The sequence below is a fragment of the Crocuta crocuta genome, unplaced genomic scaffold (assembly GCF_008692635.1).
Source record: "Crocuta crocuta isolate KB4526 unplaced genomic scaffold, BGI_CrCroc_1.0 scaffold153, whole genome shotgun sequence".
NCBI lineage: Eukaryota > Metazoa > Chordata > Mammalia > Carnivora > Hyaenidae > Crocuta > Crocuta crocuta.
This window is the reverse complement of record NW_027529525.1, coordinates 1222582-1247102: the sequence shown is the minus strand read 5'-3', so window position 1 is coordinate 1247102 and position 24521 is coordinate 1222582. Positions and strand designations below refer to the sequence as shown.

The 24521-nt window shown below is 38.3% G+C and overlaps 1 protein-coding gene across 2 annotated transcripts in view; it reads left to right on the top strand.

Annotated features, from left to right (window-relative positions):
- SLC4A10 (solute carrier family 4 member 10) overlaps window positions 1–21622 on the top strand; it is a 203480-nt gene extending 181858 nt beyond the window's left edge. For both annotated transcript variants that reach the window (XM_077760991.1, XM_077760992.1), the window contains 5 exons: window positions 18–191; window positions 941–1063; window positions 10092–10159; window positions 13757–13873; window positions 19521–21622. In XM_077760991.1, coding sequence (XP_077617117.1) covers window positions 18–191; window positions 941–1063; window positions 10092–10159; window positions 13757–13873; window positions 19521–19587 — 549 coding nt within the window. In that variant the 3' untranslated portion in view covers window positions 19588–21622. The remainder of the gene's footprint in view (window positions 1–17; window positions 192–940; window positions 1064–10091; window positions 10160–13756; window positions 13874–19520) is intronic.
- The last annotated feature ends 2899 nt before the right edge of the window (window positions 21623–24521 follow it).

Genomic DNA, 24521 nt, shown 5'->3' with positions numbered 1-24521 from the left:
GTCTGTCTATCTTTTAGTTCTTTGATAGAATAAAGCTCTTCTGGATGCCTGCAAAACATCAGCCAGATTTTATATACCTAAGGCATGTACCACTTCGAAAAGTCCATCTCTTCACAGTTATTCAGATGAGTTGCCTTGGCCTTTTGTGGATAATAAAAGTTTCAAGAGCTGCTATTGTCTTTCCCATGATGGTATGAAACTTTTAAGTTAAGTTTTTTTTTCCTCCTCCTCTGATTTTCTGCTTTGGAAACACATAAAGCTGAAATTGGAACAATAGAGTCATTTTGAACTATTATTGGAAACCATGGCATAAATTTGAGTTACTAAAGCTAGTGACTAAGATAGAGTTTAAGATTATATATGAATTTCAGTGATTCATATTAGTTTTGTCTCTCTCATTCTGAATATTCATAATGGTTTGAATTAATTGAAGTTAGGTAGAAAAATGTAAACTTTGAAAATTTAGTATTAAAGATAATAGTACTAGCAAATCTGAAAAACTAGAGGGATTTTAAAATTAAATTTTATTAAATATGTCAGATAAATGTCAACTACTTCCAAAAATATAATGAATTTGAATGACTATAAATAATTTAAAATATTAGCATAGATAAGAATGGTTTAATATTCATTAAAATAATGCAAGTTATCAATTACATCTAAGGAAATAGTTCAATATATTTTGTAGGATTTTTTTTTTTAATGACCCCTTTAAGTGACTCCTTTATTGGGTAAAATCAGAGCTATTATTCTTTTCTGGGGATGTGGTAAGAAAAGGAACTGAAGGATGCAAAAATCCAGTGTCTGATTCACACATGCCTTCAAGTGTCACTTTAATCTCAGTCTTAATCGAAGTTGACTTGTTTCCACCAAGAACCAAAGCGACATCTCCCAGTTTTATTTTTTCCCTGTTTTAAAACTACTTTATTATTTACTTCAGGTGTTAGCTCTGGTATTTGTGAGAAAATTGATGGACTTTCTGTTTACGAAACGGGAACTCAGCTGGTTGGATGATTTAATGCCCGAGAGTAAGAAAAAGAAACTAGAAGATGCTGAGAAAGAAGTAAGTCTGAGCAAAATCTATATCTTATAAAGAGAAGAAAAAGGAGCACTTGCACAGCAAGTGTGCAATTAATCCTGCATTTAGATAGTTAGCAGTTACAGTTATTAACAATGACAAGTGGATTATTAATGCTTCAAGGGTTAATGTTTAAAATCATAAAGTTGAAACTTGAGCACAGATCTTACGTGAGAAAACCAAACTCTCGCCGGGAATCAGCAAACAGATTGCACTTCATTATCCTCCAAATTGTAAGCTTTGCTCTTCTGTTCCCTCCCTTGTGGATGGAAGAACTTTACTGATGCTTACCTATTTCCAAGTTATGGTCCTACAGTGACTGCTTTTTGGTTGAATAAACAACCAAAAACCAGTGAGACAGAAAAAAAGACATTATTCCTGTTGGTATTTTTCTAAGGAACAAAGTTTTAATGGAAAGATCCTAATTCTAATTCAAAGATATAATTAGTTTTGTTTTTAAATAGTTTAAGTGCTTTTGTTGATCTGATCTGCTTTCAAAATGATTTAAGACTGATTAAGTGTGGTTTGAGAGAGTTTTGGGATTTACTTCCTTGGACTACTGATTTATACTATTCTGCTTCATGTGTTAATTCAATTTGTTTTAGGTTTTATGGCATAGTTAATGTCTATATGTAAGTCTGGGTCTCTTTTGAAGGCTAGTAATCATAATATTAGAAACTATTTTCTAGATTGAGCCCATAGATTGTAAAACACAAGAACAAAATTTCCATTACTTTCATCTGGAAAGAAAATATTTGGTAAGAATTGTGCATTACTTTTCCCACCACTTCTTCTTCTTGTATTAGGCAGTCAGTAAATGTACTCAGTTTCCTATCTACAGCATAGTTTCTCAAGTTATGGATATATTCCTCTCTCCTTGGGGGGGAATTTGTTTGCAAACATTTCAATGGTTTTCGTTTTTCCTCAGTCATTAGCTGAAGTCAGAGTAGGCCACAAAGTCTAGTGAAATTTCTGCTCAGATGTTTTTACAAATATGGGCTGCATTACGTGTGACTTCACTTTTCCAGTGTGTCCTATTGCTGACTACGGATCCCTGCTTTAGAGATTGATCACAATGATGTATCTTAATTTTGCATGATTATTTTAATTTTTCCAAATAATATAGGATGAATACTTAGAATCATACTTCTAGTAATATTAATATAACATTAAAATATCATATTATAAAAATTATCATTTTTCTTAAGTTTTCTCTCTGATATGTTCTTATTATGAGAGATTAAAATTTTTTTTAACATTTATTTGTTTTTGAGAGACAGAGAAAGAGCGTGAGAAGGGGAGGGGCAGAGAGAGAGGGAGACATAGAATCTGAAGCAGCCTCCAGGTTCTGACTTGTCAACCTAGAGCCCAAAGCGGGGCTCAAACTCATAAACTGTGAGATCATGACCTGAGCCGAAGTTGAATGCTTAACTGACTGAGCCACGCAGGCGTTCCTAATTATGACAGATTTGTGTTGTAAATTTATTTGTTTGTTTTGAGAGAGAGAGAGACAAGGGTGCAAGCAGGGGAGGGCAGAGAGAGAGGGAAAGAGAATCCCAAGCAGGCTCTGCACTGTTAGCACAGAGCCCATCGGGGGCTTGATCTCACAAACCATGAGATCATGACCTGAGCTGAGATGAAGGTCAGGTGGTTAACCTACTGAGCTACCTAGATCCCCCTAATTATGAGAGATTTTTTCAAATAATGCCTTGACTATAATAGTGCATTTTGGAGCTTTAGAAAGGTTTGGTCTCCTCCTCAGATATCATTCAAGAAAAATATGACAGAATTTGGTATAAATTAAATGTAAGTAAGATGGACATTGGAATATAAAAATTCAAAAGGCTTAAATTACTCATACTTGATGTAATTAAAATTATTCAGCGATTATTCTTGAAAACAATACCCAAGAAAGTTTAAATTCCAAAGAAGACGGTTTTGAATATAAAACTCTTTGACCATGAGCTTCTTCTCAGTGTTTCTGATAATGAGAATATTGTTACATATACTAAGGTAGTAACTTCTAAATGCAATTTTGCTTTACCTTCCTGCTTTGATTTCCTGTTCAAATGTCTCTACTTCTTCCATAGAGAAAGTTAGCAACAGCCCTAGCCATATAATCATCCCCTTCACAACATATTCCTTAGCATTATATAATATATAATATATATTTAATATTCTTTCCTTTTCTCATTTAAAGAAAATTTTAGATTCTCCCTTAATATGTCTGAAATAAGGGAAAATAAATTTGGTAGTCATCATAAGGTTATTAGAATCTCTCATTTCCACCGCTCAGAACCACTCCTGTAGCCATATATGTTTAGTATGGTACATGTATGTGTGCCAGATGTCCATTTTGGAATTTATTAATCTCAGCTTGACAGAGACCCTGTTTACTATGCTTCCAACTTTTTAATGTTATAGGCCCACTGTACTCCAATAGATGCTTACTATTTTTTGGGTTATGAAGATAAATATTTTAGAAGTAATCAAATGTTACTAAATTTCCTAGAATTCATGTCTTTCAAAAGGATACAGAAATAGATAAAAGATTTACTGTGGCAAATTCACCCTTGTATCCTTCAGATCGGAGTATGAGAAAAAGTGGGAGAGATGACTTGGCAATACAGTAATCAGGCAGATTTACAGACCTTTGAAGTCTCAAATAGATTAATATATTTATGCTTTCATGTGAATCTCAGTGCATGGAAAGAAACAAGAGAATCAATAATACAGTGAAGAAATAATTCATCATTTAATTATATTAAAATATAATCCTGACCAATGCAAAGAAAGGTAATTTCCCATCTAACAAGTTGAGAGAGAAAAGGATGGTTAAAGATTTTCACTTTCTAACTTGGAATTAGTTATTAAACGTGTACGATCAGGATAGAGAATGGGAAGATTTTAGGAAGGATTTAAGAAGGATTTAATCAACTTAAATTCTGGTTGATTTTCTATTTGGTCACCCAGATCTTGGTGTTTCATTTTCTTGAAGCTCTGGACTCCACTGAAGGATCTGATCTTCTTACTGTGGCATCTTATACCAAGGCCCAGTCTTCCAAGAAATTGTACATTCAGGTGGTAAATGGACAAGTTCTCCAGAAATGCTGCATTTCTGTAATTGCTCAAATTAATTGAGTAACTTTGATTGTGATCTGGAAGATGATAAATAGCAGAAAACGTTTAGCTCCCTGAGACTTGAATTTAAAGTAGGCTCACCTTTTGTCCTTTTGATGATAGTTACAAGCTTGTACCTTTATACTCTAGGGTTTTCTTATCAGTAGCCCGCTTCTGGTCTTATGGCATTGAGAAAACATTAGTTTGACCTTAAAATTCAATAATGAGTTAAGCAGAATAAATAGCTACACAGGCCAGTCCAAGGTCGCAGAGCTTCTGTTCCAAATTTTCATGTACTTCATGCATATGCATATGCATATGCTTCAGTTTTTAGAAAGAAAGGATTATAATCAGGATAGAAATGAATATTGGAACCCTGACATTTTGCACATTGCTCTGTGTAAAGGGAAGACTGCAGAATCAAATTCTGGATGTCCAAATGTGCTCAGAGTACCAACATGCCTTCCTTTCTACTTAAATATTCTCTAGGACATTGTACACATTTGACAAAAGGGCTGCTGTTAAAAGCAGAATGCCCCAGCAGAATGTTTGCTCCTGGATTGGGGGCAGAAGGCAGTTAATGTTAGATGAATCCTGGAAATCCAGCCCTGGGCAGTGATCACGATATTGACACTTCTTGGTTTATGGGAGGTTCACTCTAACATATAGGCTATGCGGCGGGGGTGGGGGGGGGACGAGAGGCAAGTGAGAATTGTGATCTGTATGAAGAAGGATCATGAGCAAGGCCAAAGAAGATGCAAAAGCAAACTAAGAACAAGTGCAATGAAACAAATTACAGAGGAAGTCTTACTAAGAATGATGTGAATTGGTTGTGGGTTTGGGAAACATGGCCCAGTTGTTACACTGGCCAATGTTATTTCTAATTGAATCTTAGAGTGAGGCAAGCGTTTTCTTCTTACTCAAGCAGTGATTTTCCAAGTGTAGTCCTAGGACCTCAGCTGCATCAGCTAACACCTGGCAACTTAATAGAAATGCAAATTCTTGGACCATATTCCAGACATACTGAATCAAAACTCTGCAGACAGGCCCACAAATCTGTGTTAACAAGACCTCTGGGTCATTCTGCCGCATGCTAAAATTTGAGATAAGACCTTTTTTAAAACCACAGTTTCTCCAGAATAATAATCTTCTAAACCCAAGGTTACTCTATCAAAATTTCTGAATTTTGTAATAATTTAGATAAATCACTTAGAGATACTGAAGCAAATATTCTGATGAAAAACATGTTGCATCCAGTTATTTATATAAATCCTATATAGACTATACCTTTAGCTTTCATTGCTAAAGTGAGTAGTTGTATGTACTGGCTCTTCTGTCTGTTGGAAATTTTCATACATAGCTCTCAGAAACATCAAATTTTATGGTTTTCAGAGTAATGTGTGTGTGTGTGTGTGTGTGTGTGTGTAATGTTTGCAGCATTATCTATTCTATTAGTAATTGAAGAAGAAAATGGTCTGACACTTAAATGTTCTGTAGACTTCGTTTTCCTTTTGGATAAAATAAAGGGGTCTGACTTGATCGCTAAAGTCGCTTCCATTTTTTGAGATCTATGAATTCTAAAATTAATGAATATTTTCTCTAATACTCTAGCCATCTTTGTGAACATTGGCTCTCCGCTTTTGTTTGTATTTTGAGCTACTTGGGGTTCCAACAGAGATACAGACTTCACATGAGAAGTGGATATAGTAACAGATGCTACCTGTTTCCCTAAAGGTAGAGCATTTGTCATGATATACAAATTATATTTTATGCTATCACAAAATATAATTCATATTCCTACATCCTGCTAATCAAAACACCCTGCATTTTAGCTCTAGTTCTATTTTCCATTCACCACAGGCCTTTGGCTCGGGCCAGGCTGGTTGTTCATTGTCATACCAACACACCTTATTTATTTCTACTTTTTATTCTTGGACTACATTGTCTATAGAGTTTCTTCCTTTCTTCTACTAAACTGATTGGTCCAGTTACTACTTCCTCTCTCTCTGTATTTTTTTTACAATGATCTTTCTCATTCTCTGAGAGTAGGGTGGATGTCTTGTCATTGCTGTATCATGGGTACCTAGCAGACTATGGTCAGGTAGATTATGTTCAGTATGTATTTGATAAATGGATTCATGAAGAGCTCCTGGATTATCCACTGGGTGCCTAGCACATAATGCATGCTCATTAAATATTTGAGTGCTATTATTTAGATTCAAGTATTTTTAACCCTCAATTTCCCTGCCTTTTATTGGATGTAGCATTAACTATCCTTCAGTTACTTAGTATCTGATAAATGCTTTGACTATCTTAATGAAAAGATGGCATTCAAATCACAGCCTGAGTAGTCCTTTAGTCAAATGGCAAAACCCTTCAGATGTCCTTGGGTAAACTCTGATCATCATCCTTTAACATCTTCACCATGTTGTAGAACTCAGCATATTTTTTGAAGGACCCTGTGTAAATGAAGTGCTGAATGGAACTCATTTTAAGGTTCTTCTGACTTATAAAGCGATGGATGCCCAGTTAGCTTTGTGCTCTCACCCTCTTTTCCTGTATGATTGAGATAAACTAGGTTGTCATTGTCGTGACGGCCAATGCCTGATTTGACTGTTCCTCCCCAGAAAGTCTCAAATTTTTGGCTTCCTCACAGCACTGCCTGGGATGCAGCCGGCCCTCCGTCCCTGAGCTCTGGGGCCCACCCAGCTTCCTTCTGGCACTGAAGGCAGCGGCTGCTTTGCCACCCTTCTCTTCAGATAAGCATGGCTTGGAAATGCTATCTTTAGAGGTGATGAGTTTTTGTTTGGATAGAATTATGACTAGTATAAAGCCCACACATGCTAACAAGCCACAGAGTGCAAAATAATTATTGAAAGCAATTTGAGAGAAAAGTGGAAAATCATCTGAGGAAAAAACAAAATTGTTCCCAAAGCTTTGGTCCAATTTTTTGCTGTTACGTTGAATCTTGAGCCTTCATTTTCTGCTGCCAGGTAACCTAAGCACTGATGACAGTGTTGTCCTCTTCTGCTTTTGGAATTTTACTCTTTGTTAAACCTTCCCACATGCCTTCTTGATGTTTGATTCTGAGTTAGTCAGAAAACATACTATATACGGAGCTTACCTTTCAGTGGACAACCAAGGAGAGAATTGCATTTTGTTTGTATCTTAGTTTTATTTAAATAGCATTTGGGATTACTAGATGTCTTCTCTTTATGTCCGTCCATGTGCATTAATGTGATGTTTTCTATAGAAAAAGTGAACTTTTTTTTTTTTACCTGCAAGAATATGTATGTTTTGTCCACGGCCTCAGTATTGTGCATATAAGTTAATATGACATATGTATTGTGTTCCAAATATAGTGAGTAACCCATTTGCAAGGCATGCCTGATTCCAGGCAGCAGATTTACCCTGCTCAAATGCTAAAATGTGTAATTTCAAACCAATGGTACTGTGTATTCATTTTGAATTAGTTTTAATAGTCCTTCCAATGACAAGAGAAATAGGCATAATACACACGTAATAAAGTATATTAGATAAGTCTTAAAAGAAAAACTATTCCCGAGGAGCGAGAGAGAAAGAGACTAGGATTAGTTCCGGTAACATAAAGGGGCAACAGACACGTGCCACTGGTCCCACGGAGTATAAATGTGACACAGGGTTTTTCGTCGGGGGTGAGGGTGGGAACTTATTAGGAGAGAACTAGCAGAGTCATGCATTCTCTGGCCCCTCCATTATTACACAGCAGAGGCTGGGCATAGATATCTATGTGCAGAATGGATAAGGTCCCAGTGGAGGGGAGTAGACTGGATGTGTACAGAGAGCATTCCAAGAGTGAAAATGAGACCTGCCCCCACATTACATTTCATATTCATAGGTTAGCTGAATAGGCTCTAGATAGAAAATATTGTTTCTTTAAGTAACAAGAAATATGACAAGGCTCTTTAGACGAGGCAGTATGCAAATTGAGGCCAAGGTCTGTATACTGAGGATGATGTTAGGAACAGCCTTGGCGGCCAGAAATGTCATCAGCCAAAGAGCAAGTCTTTCTGGAAGCTGACTTAGATAAGCCAAGCTACTGCTAAGCCTGTAGGCCCATCCTGTTTTCTCTCTTCAGTTCCCATTTGGTCAAGAAATCATCTAGCTCTTCATCTCTAACTTAAAATTCCACTTCTATATGATGCACCCACAAAAGAGGAATAAGATCTTGCCATTTGGGACAACATGGATGGACCTAGAGGGTAGTATACGAAGTGAAATAGGTCAGACTAAGAAAGACAAAGGCCATCTGATTTCACTCATATGTGGAATCTAAAACACAAAACATGAATAAACAAACAAAAAGCAGAATTAACTATAAATACAGAGAACAAACTTTTGGTTGCCAGAGGGAAGGGGTGGAGGATGGGCTAAATAAGTGAAGGGGAGTGGCAAATACAGACGTCCAGTAGTGGAATGGATAAGTCATGGGATAAAGGCACAGCATAGGGAATACAGTCCATGATACTGTAACACTGTTGTATGGTGACAGATGGTGGCTACACTTGTGGTGAGCGTAACGTATAGGGATGTAGGGATGTTCAGTTACTACGTGTACACTTGAAACTAGCATAGCATTGTGTGTCAACCGTACTCCAATAAAAATAAATACAATAAAATAAATGAAATTCCATTTTAGGACTTAGAACCAATGATTCTATCTTTAAATGGCCCCAAATTATTCTCTGAACTTAAGCATTGCTAATTGACCCGTTTGAAAAATAAGTGCATTAAATAGAAGCTATAATGTAGAGATAACGAAAATGTTTTTGGTGGGTGGAAAAAAGTTGAAAACATCATTGAAAACTAAACCAGGACATTTTATTTTCTTATTTTTTATTATTTATTTAGTTTTGAGAAAGGCAAGCAGGGGAGGGGCAGAGAGACAGGGAGGCACAGAATCTGAAGCAGGTTCCAGGCTCTGAGCTGTCAGTGCAGAGCCTGATGTGGGGCTCAAATCCACGAACCATGAGATTATGACCAGAGCTGAAGTTGGACACTTAACTGAGCCACCCAGGTGCCCCTAAACCAGGACATTTCAATATAGTAGCATAAGATTATCTTTATCATAAAGATATGCTTTTAAAGTGTTATTTATGGAAAAATAAATATATGAAATGTTTCTCCTCATTGGGAAAGGGTAGGATATTGTCATTGTAAGAAGAAATCTGAGGCAAAACAGAAGCCCAAGATGTGTCTAGTGGAAAGCACACCTGTGTTTTGGTCCAGACAGGAAGACCTCTTCTCCTGTCTCTTTCCAAATCTCTAGAGCAGGAGTTCTCAAAGTGTAGTCCTTAAGCCAGCATAATCAGCATCACCTGGGAAGTTACTAAAAATGTAAATTCTTGGGCCTTACTCCCGACCTACTGCATCAGAGACTCCGGAGGTGGGGCCTAGCGATCTATATATTTTTTAAAGCCCTCTATGTGATTCTGATGTAAACTAAAGTTTGAGAATCATCATTCGAAATACATCCACATTCCCTTCTAACAGCGTTCTGGGAATGTAATGTACACTTTCTAACAGTGAAAACAATTACCCATACTCTTTTCCTCTTAAAATGTAGATTATTTTTAAAAATCTCCTTGGAAATTAACCATGTTTTACATTGAGTGACATGAAGGAGATTGTTATTAGCATTTAAATTAGTTTGTGGTAGGAGACTCTTATTAATTACTTATGTTCTTGGTAGCTGATACTTTATTGAAAAGACCTGTGCTAGCATTAATAAATGCAAACAAAGTGGAAGGTCCTGAGGTTAATGAGATAGTGAAACATTAATCTGTGTTTCTTCTTTAATGTAAAATGGAGATTCATCAGGTTCACTTTATCTATTTTGCATTTGTCTTTCCAGGAAGAACAAAGTATGCTAGCTATGGAAGACGAGGGCACAGTACAGCTCCCACTGGAAGGACACTATAGGTAAGACACATAGAGAAGCCACCACTTTGAGTCATGGAACATGTCGTTATATGCTTTACCTAAGAATTTCGAACTGTGTGCATTCCTACAAAGGTTTGTGGAAGCTGTGTTAGAATAGACAGAAATGAAAGTAGGAATTCGATTACCCTGAGTACTAAGTTCTGACCTGGATAGCTGTGTTGGGGATGGCCAAGTAGCCGAAAATGAAAGGGGGCTGGGAACTGGTGTCTGAAGTCTTCTCGTATTTTACAATGTATACAAAAGCTCTCTTTCATATCCTCTAAAAGTAGCAATTGAATACAGGTCACGATTCAATTCCAGAATAAATGAGCTAGGTATTCACTAAAGTGATCACTGTTAAATGTTTGAACTCTGAGAGGTTATCCCTAAAGAATGGCACTTCCAAAGAGATGATCTATTTCCGGAGTTCAAGGATTCACTTATCCCAGTCATTTTAGGAAATATTTATGTAACTCTCCAAAATATGCTAATCTTCTTTATGCACAAAGACATAGCAAAAGAACGCAAACTCCTAGGAGTTATAATAAAAACTTATAAAAGTATTTGGCCTAAAATATGTATAGATCTATAGATATCAAAGCACTTACAGATGATTTAAGACCATGCCAATAAAAAAAAGCAGAGAAAAGTTTTCCCTGAGGAAGGAATTTATCATAGTATTTTCTAAAAACAGTTGGAAAAATCTTGTAGATCTTCAGGGTCTGACTGTAAAGTCACATTACCTAGGTTTTAAAAATATAATTATCTACCATGTAAGCATGAGAAGGCATTTTATCTTTTTTTAAACAGTATTTAAGTTTTAAAATCCTGCTGCTTGTTTCATTGAATCAATGCATTCCCATGTGTTTTTTGTAGAAACTTAGTCTCATGTGGTACTCCTCTCAAAAGGATTCTTTGGTTAGGTAAATTTCCATACTGCATTTCCATTTGGAGATTCACTGTGCACACTGACGTATTAAAGAATCTAAGTAGTGCTGTATGGTTTTTTAAGTTTAATTTTCTTTGATCAGCATTTTTTTTTTAAGTTATGTTTATTAATTTTGAGAGAGAGAGAGATAGCGAGCAAGCGAGGGAGGGGCAGAGAGAGAAAGGGAGACAGAATCCCAAGCACACTTCACTCTGTGAGCACAGAGCCCACTGAGGGGCTCAAACTCACGAGCCCTGAGATGATGACCTGAGCTGAAGTCCAGAGTCAGACCTCTAACCCACTGTGCCACCAAGGCTCCCCAGTCCAGTGTTTTCTAAACCCTCTACTTACAAGGCTCTTTCTCACATGAAATTGTAAAAAACATGAATTCTATATAACATTCTTTTGGAAACTGGTTGATCAGTGGCTTTGAGTTACTAGGGGCTGCTGGATTTAAGGAACTAAAAAGAACACATGTCCAGACTGGGAAGGGAGGGACCATGTGAGACCCAGGCTTTTGCTCCAGACCTTTGGTATCTCTCTAAAAAGTTCAATTTGTTGCCCTCTGTGAACAACCACCAATGAGGGCCATGTGAGGTCAGCAGAGGATTTCTGTAGAACATGTTTGTTTGTGTTTTTCACAGCAGGGTATCTTTTCCTCCTGCAGTAAAAAGAGTGCTGTTTTCTCACTTGAAACTTTCTCTGACTTGGCCTATGATTTATCTCTGCTTGTATTTGGTTGTATCTCTAGCAACTGGGAATATACTGGAGAATTCTGGACATCACCTATAATTCGTGCCATTTTAAAATGCAAACAAAGCACCAGCATGGTACATGCCCTGATATTGAAGGCCTTTCTAGTCATTTGGAAAGATTTCTGCCAAATACACAGACTGCCTTCATTTATTTAACCAATATTTATTGAGTGGGCACCAAGTGTCAACCCTCTGTTTGAGTCTTGGGGGAATAGTAGCAGATGAATGGTCAAGAACCCTCATCCTCATAAAGCTTATATTCAAGTAGAATAGAGGTAGGGGGAGACAAAAGATAAAGGAACAAGTAATATGGTATAGTATTTTAGAGAGTGAAAAGTGCAATAAAAACAAAAAGCAAAAAAGGATGAGGGGTACTAAAAGTGGTTGGAAATAGAGATTTGATTTTATTTTATTAAAAATTATTGTTTTAATGTTTTATTTATTTCTGAGAGAGAGACACACACACAGTGTGAGCATGGGAGGGTCAGAGAGAGAGGGATATACAGAATCTGAAACAGGCTCCAGGCTCTGAGCTGTCAGCACAGAGCCCAACACAGGGCTTGAACTCACAAACCATGAGATCATGACCTGAGCCAAAGTTGGACACTTAACTGACTGAGCCACCTAGGCACCCCTAATATTTATTTTTGAGTGAGAGAGAGAGAGAGAGACACAGAGTGTGAGTGGGGGAGGGACAAGAGAGAGGGAGACACAGAATCTGAAACAGGCTCTAGGCTCTGAGCTGTCAGCACAGAGCCTGATGCGAGGCTTGAACTCAAGAACCTTGAGATCATGACCTGAGCTGAAGTCAGATGCTTAACTGACTGAGTCACTCAAGTACCCCTTATTTTTTTAAGTTTATTTATTTTGAGAGGAGGTGGGGGAGAGAGAGCATGAGTGAGGGAGGGGCAGAGAGAGAGAGAATCCTAAGCAGACTCCACACTGTCAGTGCAGACCTGACGTAGGGCTTGAACTCACAGAGAGATCATGACATGAGCTGAAATCAAGAGTTGGACGCTTAACCGACTGAGCCAGACAGTTGGCCCAGAAATTTTAAATAGAGTAGTCAGCAAAGGCCTGAGTAGGTGACATTTAAACAAAGGAGGGAAAGAGTTGCACCATGTGAAGGAACATTATACGCAGGAAGGAAGGGCAAATACAAGGCCTTGAGGCAGCAGCAAGTCTATAGTGTTCCAGAACAGTCAGGAGACCACTGCTTGTGGCCAGAGAGGAGGAGCAGGGCTGTAATGGCAGGAGATGAACTTGGAGGGTGAGGGCAGGGACAAACCCTATCAGTCTTCCTCTCTCTCTTTTAATGTTTGTTTGTTTATTTGTTTTGAAAGAGAGAGAGAGAGAGAGAGATAGTGAGCAAGCATGAGAGTAAGCAGGGGTGAGGCAGAAAGAGGGAGACAGAATCCCAAGCAGGCACCATTCTGTCAGCACAGAGCACGATGCGGGGTTCGAACTCACAAACTACAAGATCATGGCCTGAGCTGAAACCAAGAGTCAGATGCTTAACTGATTGAGCCACCCAGGCTCCCCTGCCGGGCTTTTTCTGAGCACCTGAGAGCCAATGTAGAGTCTGAACAGGAGACAGGACTTGATCTGCTCTGTTACGAATGTGGGGGCAAGAGCCCGATCAATCAACACACAGAAACTCATCTCTGTAATTTGAAATGAATTAGGAAAACTGTAGCCAAAACCAGTGTCCATATAACTAGAATCCTTTGTTGAGATATTTGTTTTTCATAGGTTTTGAAAAATAATTGCGAGAACTATTTAATACTTCTTAATTTTTAACTATGAAAAATACTATACAAAGGTGTAAGACTGTCCTATATTTAGTTTCTATCACTAGATAACTGCAGTTACTTATTTTTTTTTTTATTTCATTTTGGGTAAACTCCTATGTAGAGATGATCCATCTGTGATCAATATCTCTGATGAAATGTCAAAGACTGCCTTGTGGAGGAACCTTCTGATGACTGCCGATAACTCAAAAGATAAGGAGTCAAGCTTTCCTTCTAAAAGGTTTGAATTCCAAAATAATGTGGATTTGTACTGATCCCAGTCATTTTATGACATGAATCTCTTAGGGAAAGAGTAGTATTGGTTTCCATTGAATTTAGGTCTAAATTATTTTAGAAAATTCTTTTTAAAAGTAGGGGGGAATTATAATTGACACATTTGTTGGTATGTTCTTCAACATCTCCCTTTCAGATTAAAAGATCACTCTGGAACTATGACAGTGGGTAGAAATGGTGTTGTAAATGAGTCCCAAGGCATGGCACTTTGGGACATTCATTTAGCCATACGCTTTTGCAATAAGCTTCCATTATATTCCCTCATCACCCACTTCCCAGGACCCTCTTAGGTATCTGCCCACATTTTGCACTCCCCCATTATCCTTTCTTAATTAAGCCCCATATGCACATGTGATGGTGATTTTGTACTGAGTGTATTTTCAGACCCCTATTCCAACCCCCTGAAAATCTTCCCTAACTTCCTTATGCCAAAACTTTCAGCTCCAGAAAGTTCTATGCATTCTTATTTCTCTGTACACAAACATTACAAACAACTCCTATAGTTGTAGATGCTAAGTTGTAAATGCATGCTGGGGGCAGACTGTGTCCTTAAATATGAAGAGTCATCACAGGATTTCCAACTGAATTTTCCAGAATTTATAAGAATTCAAACCATCCAGTCTTCTTAGATGCTGATCTGAAGAAAATTCTCTGTGTTATGCTAATAGCTCTTCTTATTAAAGAGTGATCAAGGGATTTGGGACAGTGTTTAATTATTAAGTTCCTTTATTTTCATGATCTCAAATTAACTTTTTCTACTTAATTTTTATATTACATTTTTGTCATAAGCTCCCCTTCCTAATCACTCTAGAAGCTGATTCCCCAAAGGTAAGACCCTCTCCCTCAAACCTATCCCTTGGTTGTATTTCCTGTGTTAAATGGTGTCTTCTAGAAACCTGGTCAGCCTGTGTTCTCTGTGTGAGTTTTGGGGAGGCAAAAGGCATGGAGGGTCTTGGGCTTAGATCCAGTATCCGACTCAGTGTTTCTGGTGTCCCTGTAACTACTCAGCTCTTTAAGAAGGTCTGAAACTTGAGTGAACTTTTTTTCCTACATGACTTATACAAATGCATCATATATAAATCAACAAAGCTCACAGAGCTGTATTTAGTAATGACATCAAATTTCTATATTGGAAAAAAGAAAATTTATCCCTTGAATTAAGAAATTGCAAAGCTGGGAGCTTCCATTTATGCACCACATGCTTCCAAACCTGCAAGCTTTATCTAGCTTCATGAGAAATATTTGGAAACATGGGCTCAGAAAAGATGATACATTAGACTTACAGAATATCTCTTGTTGCTGGTTTTTGTCACCCCAAAATGGCATGCTGCTTTAGTGTCAGCTCTGTCCCAAAAAGACAAACAGTGGATGTGCGGAGTCTTCATCCCAGAAATCTGGAATTAGTCCNGAGGTTAATACTACTCAGTAGGCTCCCTCCAGACTTTTGATTGATGTTTTCTGTCTTTTAACAGGGCTTTAAAATCTTCATGTATTTCTTTGCTTGGCTCAAACCGAAGTAATATTTTATTCTAAAACACGCTTTATCTTCCTTCCCCAAAGATCCCTGCTAGAGTCTGATAGAGTCATCCTCACAGAAATTCTGTTTTGGTCTTGGAAGAAAATCAGAATTATGAGAAGGGTAATTTCTTAAACCCATTGGAATATGTGCTTGTGGACTCATTCACATTAAAAATATGGCATTTCTCTGATTTGTTTAAAAAAATGGGAACTCCAGGTTTATGAGCTCAAAATAAAATGCCAGCCATGGGAATATGTAGAAAATTTGAGACAACCAACTTATAGATTGCTTTTCTTCCTGTACTAAATGGAGCCATAGTACAAACTCTTTCTCTGCTTTTCTTTGGTTCAAGCAAAAGATTTTATGTCATAGTATTTTAGGTACTCCTTACAGCAAACAGAATAGTCCAGTGATGCTTTTCACCAGAAAAAAACTAGTTGTTTTAAAACAACATAGTGTTCTTAAGCAGGTCCAGTCTTAATTAGGACCATCCTTTATATTTTGCTATCACCACTTGTTTCTTACTCTTTGAACATACCTCCTCCTAACATGAGATTCAAACTATTGCACAATGAAAGTCTACCTTTAGATGTGATCATCCGTAGCTTTCCACGTGAAAAATATCTCTTGGTTAATGGTTAATGTCTTTCACCTTCATAACAGTGGAAACTGGCAGAAAGAGCGTGGCTTCCAGAAAACCTGAAACCACCAACACTAATAACAGCAGTACCCTTCCAAGCCCATTGCTTTTTCAGGGGGTGTCTGCTGAAGGCATTGAAGTCTGATGACCAAGAACTCTAAGAATGTTGTGCCTGCTAGAGTATCTCTTGGCACACAAAACAAAACAAAACTAAACTAAACCAAAACCTCAAGACCAGGTTACCAGGGTCTGTATCTCTTGAGACCCAAGTTGACTTCCTTGCAGTTTTTGACACCACCCCTCTCAGTCCCCATCCTGGCCCTTGCTCTTGGTCCTGCTTGCCTGTTAGAGGAGGAGCTGGGAATAGCAATTGTATCTTTTCCATCCTTTTGTTCACTGTTCATTGTCAATATTTTATCAGCCTGATTGAAAGAAGGGCCTAAGAACTAAATGAAAATTTGACCACATCTGTAGGATGTCTAATTTGACCCTTGCTCAGTGGTGCTACACATACATGTGACAACCTCCTCGGTGGCTTATTGAATTGGATTGGCAGAAATAGGTCTCATTAAAAACCACACATTGCATCAAAATAGGTGAATAACTGCTACGCTTTATAAAGCGGACGCCGAGACTGACATTTCTTGGGAAGGTACCCGGCAACATTAAGACAAACAGTGCTTGGTGTTGTCCTGGTGACAGAGGCTAGGCTCTGGGACCATCTTCTCTGCTCCCGTCTGGCCGCCCACTTCCACCACCTTCTTCTATCCTGGATTCTCCTTCTTTGCTGTGATTTCCTAGCCTATTCCCTCTCATGACTGCTTCGTAAATGTTGTTCATAACAACTATTTCGGTGTGATTGAAACATAACAGTTTCATAGATCACTACTTGGCAGCATGAAGGTAGTGGGTCATGTTCTGCTCTCTCCTGAAATATTATTTCCTTAGATTTTAAAATGTAAGTCCTTCAAGGGCAGGGCACTATCTCATCTCTCTTGTATCCTTCAGTCTTTGCAGAGTACCTGGTACATAACAGCTATGTGATACATGTCCACTGCAGTGGCACATCATAGATGTGATGCATTTTTAGTAAAGATGTATATTTATCACAATGAAAGGTTAGAATTTATTGGAATCCTGAAAAATAAGTGTAACGAGGAATAAAGACAGTAATAGCCATACAGTAAGAAGACAGGTTCAAGTCAGTAGTGTTTTTCATAGAAGTTTTGAGCTGGTTATAAAATTTCTGCTTTATAAGTTTGTTGAAACCTAATCTGATGCCAAAACCACTAGCTTTAAAGAGGGGAAAAAAAGTCCCGATCATTTAATGGGTTATTGTTTTGTAATCAACCAGTATGACCAAAGGAGGACATCAAGAGGAAACATATCTGTGAATTAAGTCAACATCTTGAATCTTTTCTCACCACTCGGTGACTAATAGTGCCATTGGGAACATGCTCGTTTATAAAACCCTTATGGAACAGAGCATGATGTACACAGGAACTGGGCTGATGTAGACAGACCTGTGTGTCTCCATCCCTATGGCCTCTTACAGATAGGATCTTGTAGTCTGTCCTTCAAAAGACAGGGCTCCACTGCAGTTGAGAATGCCAGCTTCAGAATTCTGGCCTGCCAGCTACAAGTGAATTTAGGGACTCTTATAGTCCAAAACCAATTTACAGATGAGGAAACCAAGTCCCAGAGAGCTTAAATAACTAATCCAGTGTTACCGAGTTCCTTCTTGGCTTCCGGGAACTGAACCTAACCTTCCAGGTCTAAGTCCAGGCTTCCTCCGCTGCCCCATGCCTGCCCTTTTTCACCGGTTTTGTTGGGCGGATGAGAGGAGGAGGCAGGTAAAGCCCAAGGAGAAGTTAATTTGAAAAGTAGGATAGCAGCCACTTGTCATATGAAAGGCACTTAAAGTAGAAGGAAGTGAGTCATGCAGATAGAGGAGTTAAAAATACAGAGTTAAGGCTCTCAACACATCATGTGCACACTGTCATCTCTTCTTGCGGAAGGAGAAAAGACAAGGGAGAAAAGTTGCTTTGCTCTGACCTGTAAGTAGTGTGTGCTGAGAAGTGTGGCAGGCATAAACCCGGGTGCCATAGACGCTCGCTCACACCAGCTCTCAGTGCTGGCAGCGCGCCACGGACGGCAGAAGCTCCAGCACTTCTTACCTGATGGCGCCGGGTGGTGGTGACAACTGAGAAGGGCTGTTTCGAGCTTGAATTGGAGGAAAAACAATTTGAAAAACACACTCGTAGAATGTGTCTAAGTTGTTGACCACTAAGAAAGCTGCGCAGGAGGCCGCATAGAGACAGAGAGAGAGAGAGAGAGCAAGGTTTTAAATGCCACTTTATTACTTGGAGAAGAGTTATAAAACCAAGGGTTTCCCCACTGTCAACTATTCCATTAATTTAGGTTATGGGAAGACGTAACCGGTAAAAGTGTGTGGGTTCTTCCAGCTCAGGACCCTAGAGGCCAGCTGCGAGTCACCCCTTGTGTCAGTGGCAGGGATGGACAGGAGAGGCCCCAGGTGTGGGCGGCTCTGCCCCGGGCTGGGGGTCACCAGGGAGTAGTAAGCCATTCTGCCTCCCCCGCCGCCCCATAAGTCTGTATTCTTGCTGTGAGCTTCCCACATGTGAGCACACTATTTGGGTTTTTCATGAAAACTGTCAACATGAGAGTAGAAATAGTGTTCTTTGGGAAAATACCAAAAAAAAAAAAAAATGCCCCACAAAGACAGGAATGGTAGAATTTCATTACCTGCTTGCCCACTGATAAGGTTAATTGGACAACAGATAAAACAGAAGTCACTTGGGAATGAGTTTATTCCGGAAGCAGTGAGGTGAAACCTTGTTCCTCTGATGGACAGGATGAGGGTCAGTCTGCACAGGGGTGTGGAGGGCAGTGTGTGGGGCGACCACCTCCCCTATGATAGCAGTGGTGCATCTGTTCTACCCACTACGACACGGTTCTCACCAAAGACCAGGATCCGGTCTGTGCACAAAGGATGAGCCACTCGAGTGAGCCCTGAAATACCTACCATGACATCTCTTTGGTGTCATTATGATGTCAGTGCTTTCTTGAGATGGGGATGGGACTGGCATTTTCAACCATTATCAGTAATTCCTTTCCCCAAAGGAGGACCATAGTATTAATCTTGCATGCTTTTGGAACTGTTTAAAAGTGTCTGATTTTTATGTTTTAGTTCCTGTTTTTTGAAGTTCCCCCTTTCTGCAGTTCTTGGTTCCCATCTCACCGAGTGAGAGGGTTTTAATTGCTGCTGTCTCTCTATGCTTCGCAGCATGAAAGAGCGATGCTAAGGGCTCATGCGGTACTTTGGGGCTGATAGGTTTTGTGTCTGAGCAAGCAGACCTCCCAGTCTCCGTGCTCCATTGCAGTAATAAATTTCTCCTTTTCTTCCCTCTGTAGCATCGAAAGCCGAAAAGAGAAGAAAGCGGACTCAGGGAAAGGTGTTGACAGGGAGACTTGTCTATGACTTGATCTTCAATTTATTTTTTACATATATATGAGAAGAGCGCCACAATTATTAATAAAACTGCTTTGATCATGTATTGTAAATTCTGTCTCTCATCCCAAATCCACCTTCATACTGTAAGTAGTGCAATAACTTGTTTCATTTCTGTGTTTAAACTTCTGAACAGTAAGACACCCTTGTGAGCATATATAATAGCTGATGCGAGAATCTGTGTGCTCCTTGCTGTATGTTAGACATTTGTAAACACTGGATTCTCATCGTTAGTTTTATGAGAGCAATAGCTTTCTTAAAGAGATGTCATACTTACCTAGTTTGTATTTTCCTACTCTAGTGACCTGAAGCTACCTGATCATTTCATTCAGAAGAATTTTGAAAGGTAGTCTTACGTCTTATTTTTTTTATAGCTCAGCGTTAGTGACTTCTTTCAGAAGACCGCAATCAAAGAGTTTGTTTGGAAACATTTTTTAAAAATTGTATTTATGCATTTCCTTGATTTATTACGACACATTTAATACGTAAGAGTTTATATGTAACTAAAACTTAAATTCATTTGAAAAAAAAATATAGAACCTGTTGACAACTTGTTTAAAAGAATCAGAAACTAATGCAAAGAGTCAAGTAGTGGTTGCTTAATGATTCAAGCTGTGATTGTAACATCAAATACTAGGCTTGTATGAAATACTTCCGGAAAACTTTGTAAGTTTTGTGAGATTTTCAGTATAAATCTTTATCAGAAATATGCTGTTAAATTTCTCTCCCATTAAAAACAAATGTTTTCCAAATAAACCTATTCTATACATACTTGTGGAAGGCCACATGGTAAATCCTTGTACGTGAGATTTCACTCCATAGTTACTCTGCTGCTAAAGGTCACGTACTGCTTAATGCTGCTTCTGAATCATGTTCTAATGTTAGGCTGACAGGTCTCCAACTGTAATTTTTTCCTTCTGCAAAGCTCTGTTCCACTTTTTAATTGAATGCATGTTGTAGAAAAATAATCTTTTAAATGAAAATTTCAGATTCTGTTTGAGAGGGTTCTGTAGATATTTCAGTCCATCTGAAAGAATCCATTTTTACTGAGCTTGTACAAGAGGAAGGAAAGTTAAAAATTTTTGAGCATTACTAAAAATACAGTATTTCATTTCTCTTTAGATGAATGTGAAGTTAATAAAGATGGAATATTATAGTGCTCTTGCTTCCTAAGAATGACCAGTGATTATCAACCTTATAATCTGCAGTGATCTGTTTTACAGTAATTCAAGCCCTGGGGTTTTTCCAAACTATTAATTATATATTTTGTGTATAACTGCACATGAACCGTGAAAAATAATCCTCTTGTGATTAAGCTTCTGAGGGAAATTTTAAAAACCCAACAAAACTTCCATTAGGTTCAACATTTTGATACTTTCTGAAAAATTCCTCTCACAATCTTTTGAGGAGCCATCTCTTTTATGGAATATAAACCTAAACCATATACAGATAATTTGCAGTTAATACAGTCTGTGTTTATAAAAGCCAAGGAAAAATACAGAAATTTTCCATTCCAAATGTGTTGCCTTTGTGTGTTTTATAATACAGATACTACATTGTAAGCATTTCCATTGTTTTATGATTTAGACTAGCTGTACATGCCAGTCAGTCCTAAAAGCAGCCTCCTAGTGTTTTAATATATTAATAACTGTTCTGTTACAAATGATCATAGTGAATTAAGACCTTCACATGATCACTTATTTGAATAAGCAATCATATCCAATGAAATTCTGTATTTCTGAGTATTTTTATAGTTATTTTGTTCTCGTGTGAATTTTAATGCTATCTCTATGTTAATCTTAATATTTTGAAATCATATAAAATATAAGAAAAAATGTAGTGTTATATATTTCCTCCTAATTTCAGATTCCTGGTCAAAATTGCTGAATATCTTGAATGTAATTTATTGCAAACTTCAAGTAATGTGTAAATGTGACTAGGATATTGTGTTTTTCACAACTAAGAAATGTTATGTGGAAATAAATATTTATCCTAATTAATTTCCTTGCACATTTTAAATTGTGATGCAAAGTGTCTTGTCTTTTTTCTCCTTAGTGTTAGTCAGTCAATCGATGTAGAACATTTTGATTCTTTGAATATAATATTTATATTTAAACACCCCTGTGAAGAAAAGTTGGTGATGCAGTTGTTTCAAGAGCATTCAGGTAATTTGAACCTATGAAAAGAATATTGTGAGAGCTATAGTAGGTTGTATGTCTTCATTTTTCCAGCCCAGTGAGTTGGGTACAAATGGCATTGCTCCCAAGACTAGTAAAACCTTCCAGGGTCTGCAGTAGGATTTCCCATTATCAGAGCTCCATAGACTTCAGTTTTTACCCCCCTCACACATACACACACACACACACACGCCATGGAAAAAGCATTTCCTAAAATTTCTCTCCTCCCTGTTTGTTACAATGGGTCAGATGGGACCATTATTCTTTTGTAGCCATCTGGCAGTATGTTATAGAAGTAATTACATTCAGAACTCTAATGTACTGGTTAGTATTTTTCTCTTGACTCGTGAGTATACTTTATAATTGCTACCATCTAACAGCCTTTGATACTGGGAAGTTTTTCCCCAGAATTAATCGAATAGCTCCTTGGTGTGTAGTTTGAATCCATAGCTTGATAGAAACTCTCCACTGACAATTCACAAGCAACTTCTCTTTCAACACAATGCCTAGATCTTTTAGGATTTTTCTTGGCTCCTAAAAGTATAGCTCTTCCCCCCGCCGCATCTGCACTGATCTACCTCTGTTCCTATTTAGCTATAGCTGTTCACTCTTGGTCCCCTGACTATTTTACTGTTGTTTCAAGATTGCTACCCAAATGTTGTAATAAGCTACCTTGTGTATTCAACTGAAAGGGAATGAGATTAAAAGCATTTGAAAATTGTCTGAGAGCAGTTTGGATGATTCTCTAAATATCCATTGGGAAAGGCCCCTTGAAGAAGCCCAGTATTCAAGGATTAGTGGTAATACTTTATTTTTGAGATCTCTTTGGGTGTTTTCCTCAGAAAGCTGCAGTTCACTGGTACAACTGTAGCTCAGCTCCTTTTGGTATGCTGGCCACCACTTTTGACTTGGAGCTTTGAAAATAGAACTGTGGTCGTCGCTTCTAAGGGCACAGTAGCCACATAGCAATAGCATGATGCGGTATGTACTGAGTTGGCTGCATAATGAAAGCAGAGAATAACTCAAAGATGGAACTTTGAGTAGGGCAGAGTTTGAGGAAAATGTTATGTAAGAGGTAGCATATGAATTAGGATGGAAATAGGGAAGGAAACCTACTCCAAGAGCTGCAGAGATTCTCAAACGCATGCCAGTATTGAAATAAAAATGAAATAAAAAAGTAAAGCTATATGGTGTAACTGGAGCCTGACATATTTGATATGTGGCATATTTGGAACCAAGCAAACAGCCCGGGAGGGTGGAATGTTAGGAGAGTAAGGGAGACCTGAAGAAAAGGTAGCAAAACAAGTTGATCACATTATAAAATGATGTTAAATTGTATTTTAGGATATTAAAAGTTTTGAGTAATGGAAAGGCATGAATTTTTGGAAAGATTACTCTAGCAGCACAGTGGAGAGGATAGTGGGGGGAAAAAAGGAATCATTTCCTTAGGAATCCAGGAGGACTCTGAGGCTCAAGCCAAAGGCTCTGTGAGTGGTCTCTAAACTGTTACTGTGACTGAAACCAAACCGGCGTAAGCAGACTCCTTAGGTAGGTTAGTAACTCCAAACACAATAGTTTCATTATAAATCCTTTCATGTAGAATATTTCTTTATATGATATGGTTTGGGTTGTATTGAAAAAAAGATGTTCTGAAAAGCATGATATCAACAGTAATCCTGAGACTATTAAAGAAATTTAGGTGTAGTATAAAATTCAGCCAATGGCAGCTCATATGAATCCAGAAATCACCTTTCCCTGCCCACCTTTTCCCCCCACTCATCTCAGAGCTCTTACCATAGACTTAGCTTTGTTTGTTGGTTCTCTTGCTTCCAGTGTGTGTAGTTATAGATTTCTGCCGTGTGACTTATTCTTTCCGTTTGTCTATAAGCTTCTTAAAAATTAGGAATAGTGTTTGATCCCTTTTTTGTAACTTTCCAGAGCCTAGGTTGGTGTTTGGATTTTTCTCCGGGTGGGAAAGGCTACAGACAGAATCCTAAGTAAGTAAAATGTATCACAAAATGCTGCTGCTCAATTTATTAAGAATGTATTAAAGATCCAAAAAAAGACTCTCACTGGTATGTCAGTATAGAAGCAAAAGCGAATTGCTTACTGAACACCTTCGTGAACCCAGCACCTGCAGACACAGGCGTCTAAGGTGGGGAACTGTGTAATCTATGCAGTCAGAAATGGAGTGACAAACCAAGAGAAAAAGCTAACTAGCTGTGAATAGGAGGAGGGGGAAGGGTCGGGGGATGAAGGTGCCCGCATGGATACAGTGCCGGCATAGCATATGCACAAATCTTCACAGTAAGGCAAAAATTATGTGAGGTTGGCGTTTTTGTACTTCTTTCAAATTAAGAAACTGGGGTCCAAAGACACTAAGTTGTGTTCTTCAAAACGTTTCTCACTGTGAACGGTGCTGCCGAGAAGCTAACCCATGTCTACCTTATCCAGGCTGCAGTGCGCTGAGTCTCCAGCAGGAGGCGAGGAGTGACTGCCTTCCTCCTTAACAGGGTACTCATTCTGGGTCACGCAAACCAGAATCAAGTGAAGATGAGTAATGTTTCTTCTCAGTACGCTACATTTTCTTTGTGACTCCTATTTTTGTGATTAACGCTGGAAACCAAACATGCCCAGTGAAATTCTTTGCTCACAAGTCACAAGCATCATGACTTTGGAGAGGAGAAACTTCATGAAATAATCAGGGTTTTAGTTATTTGATGGGTC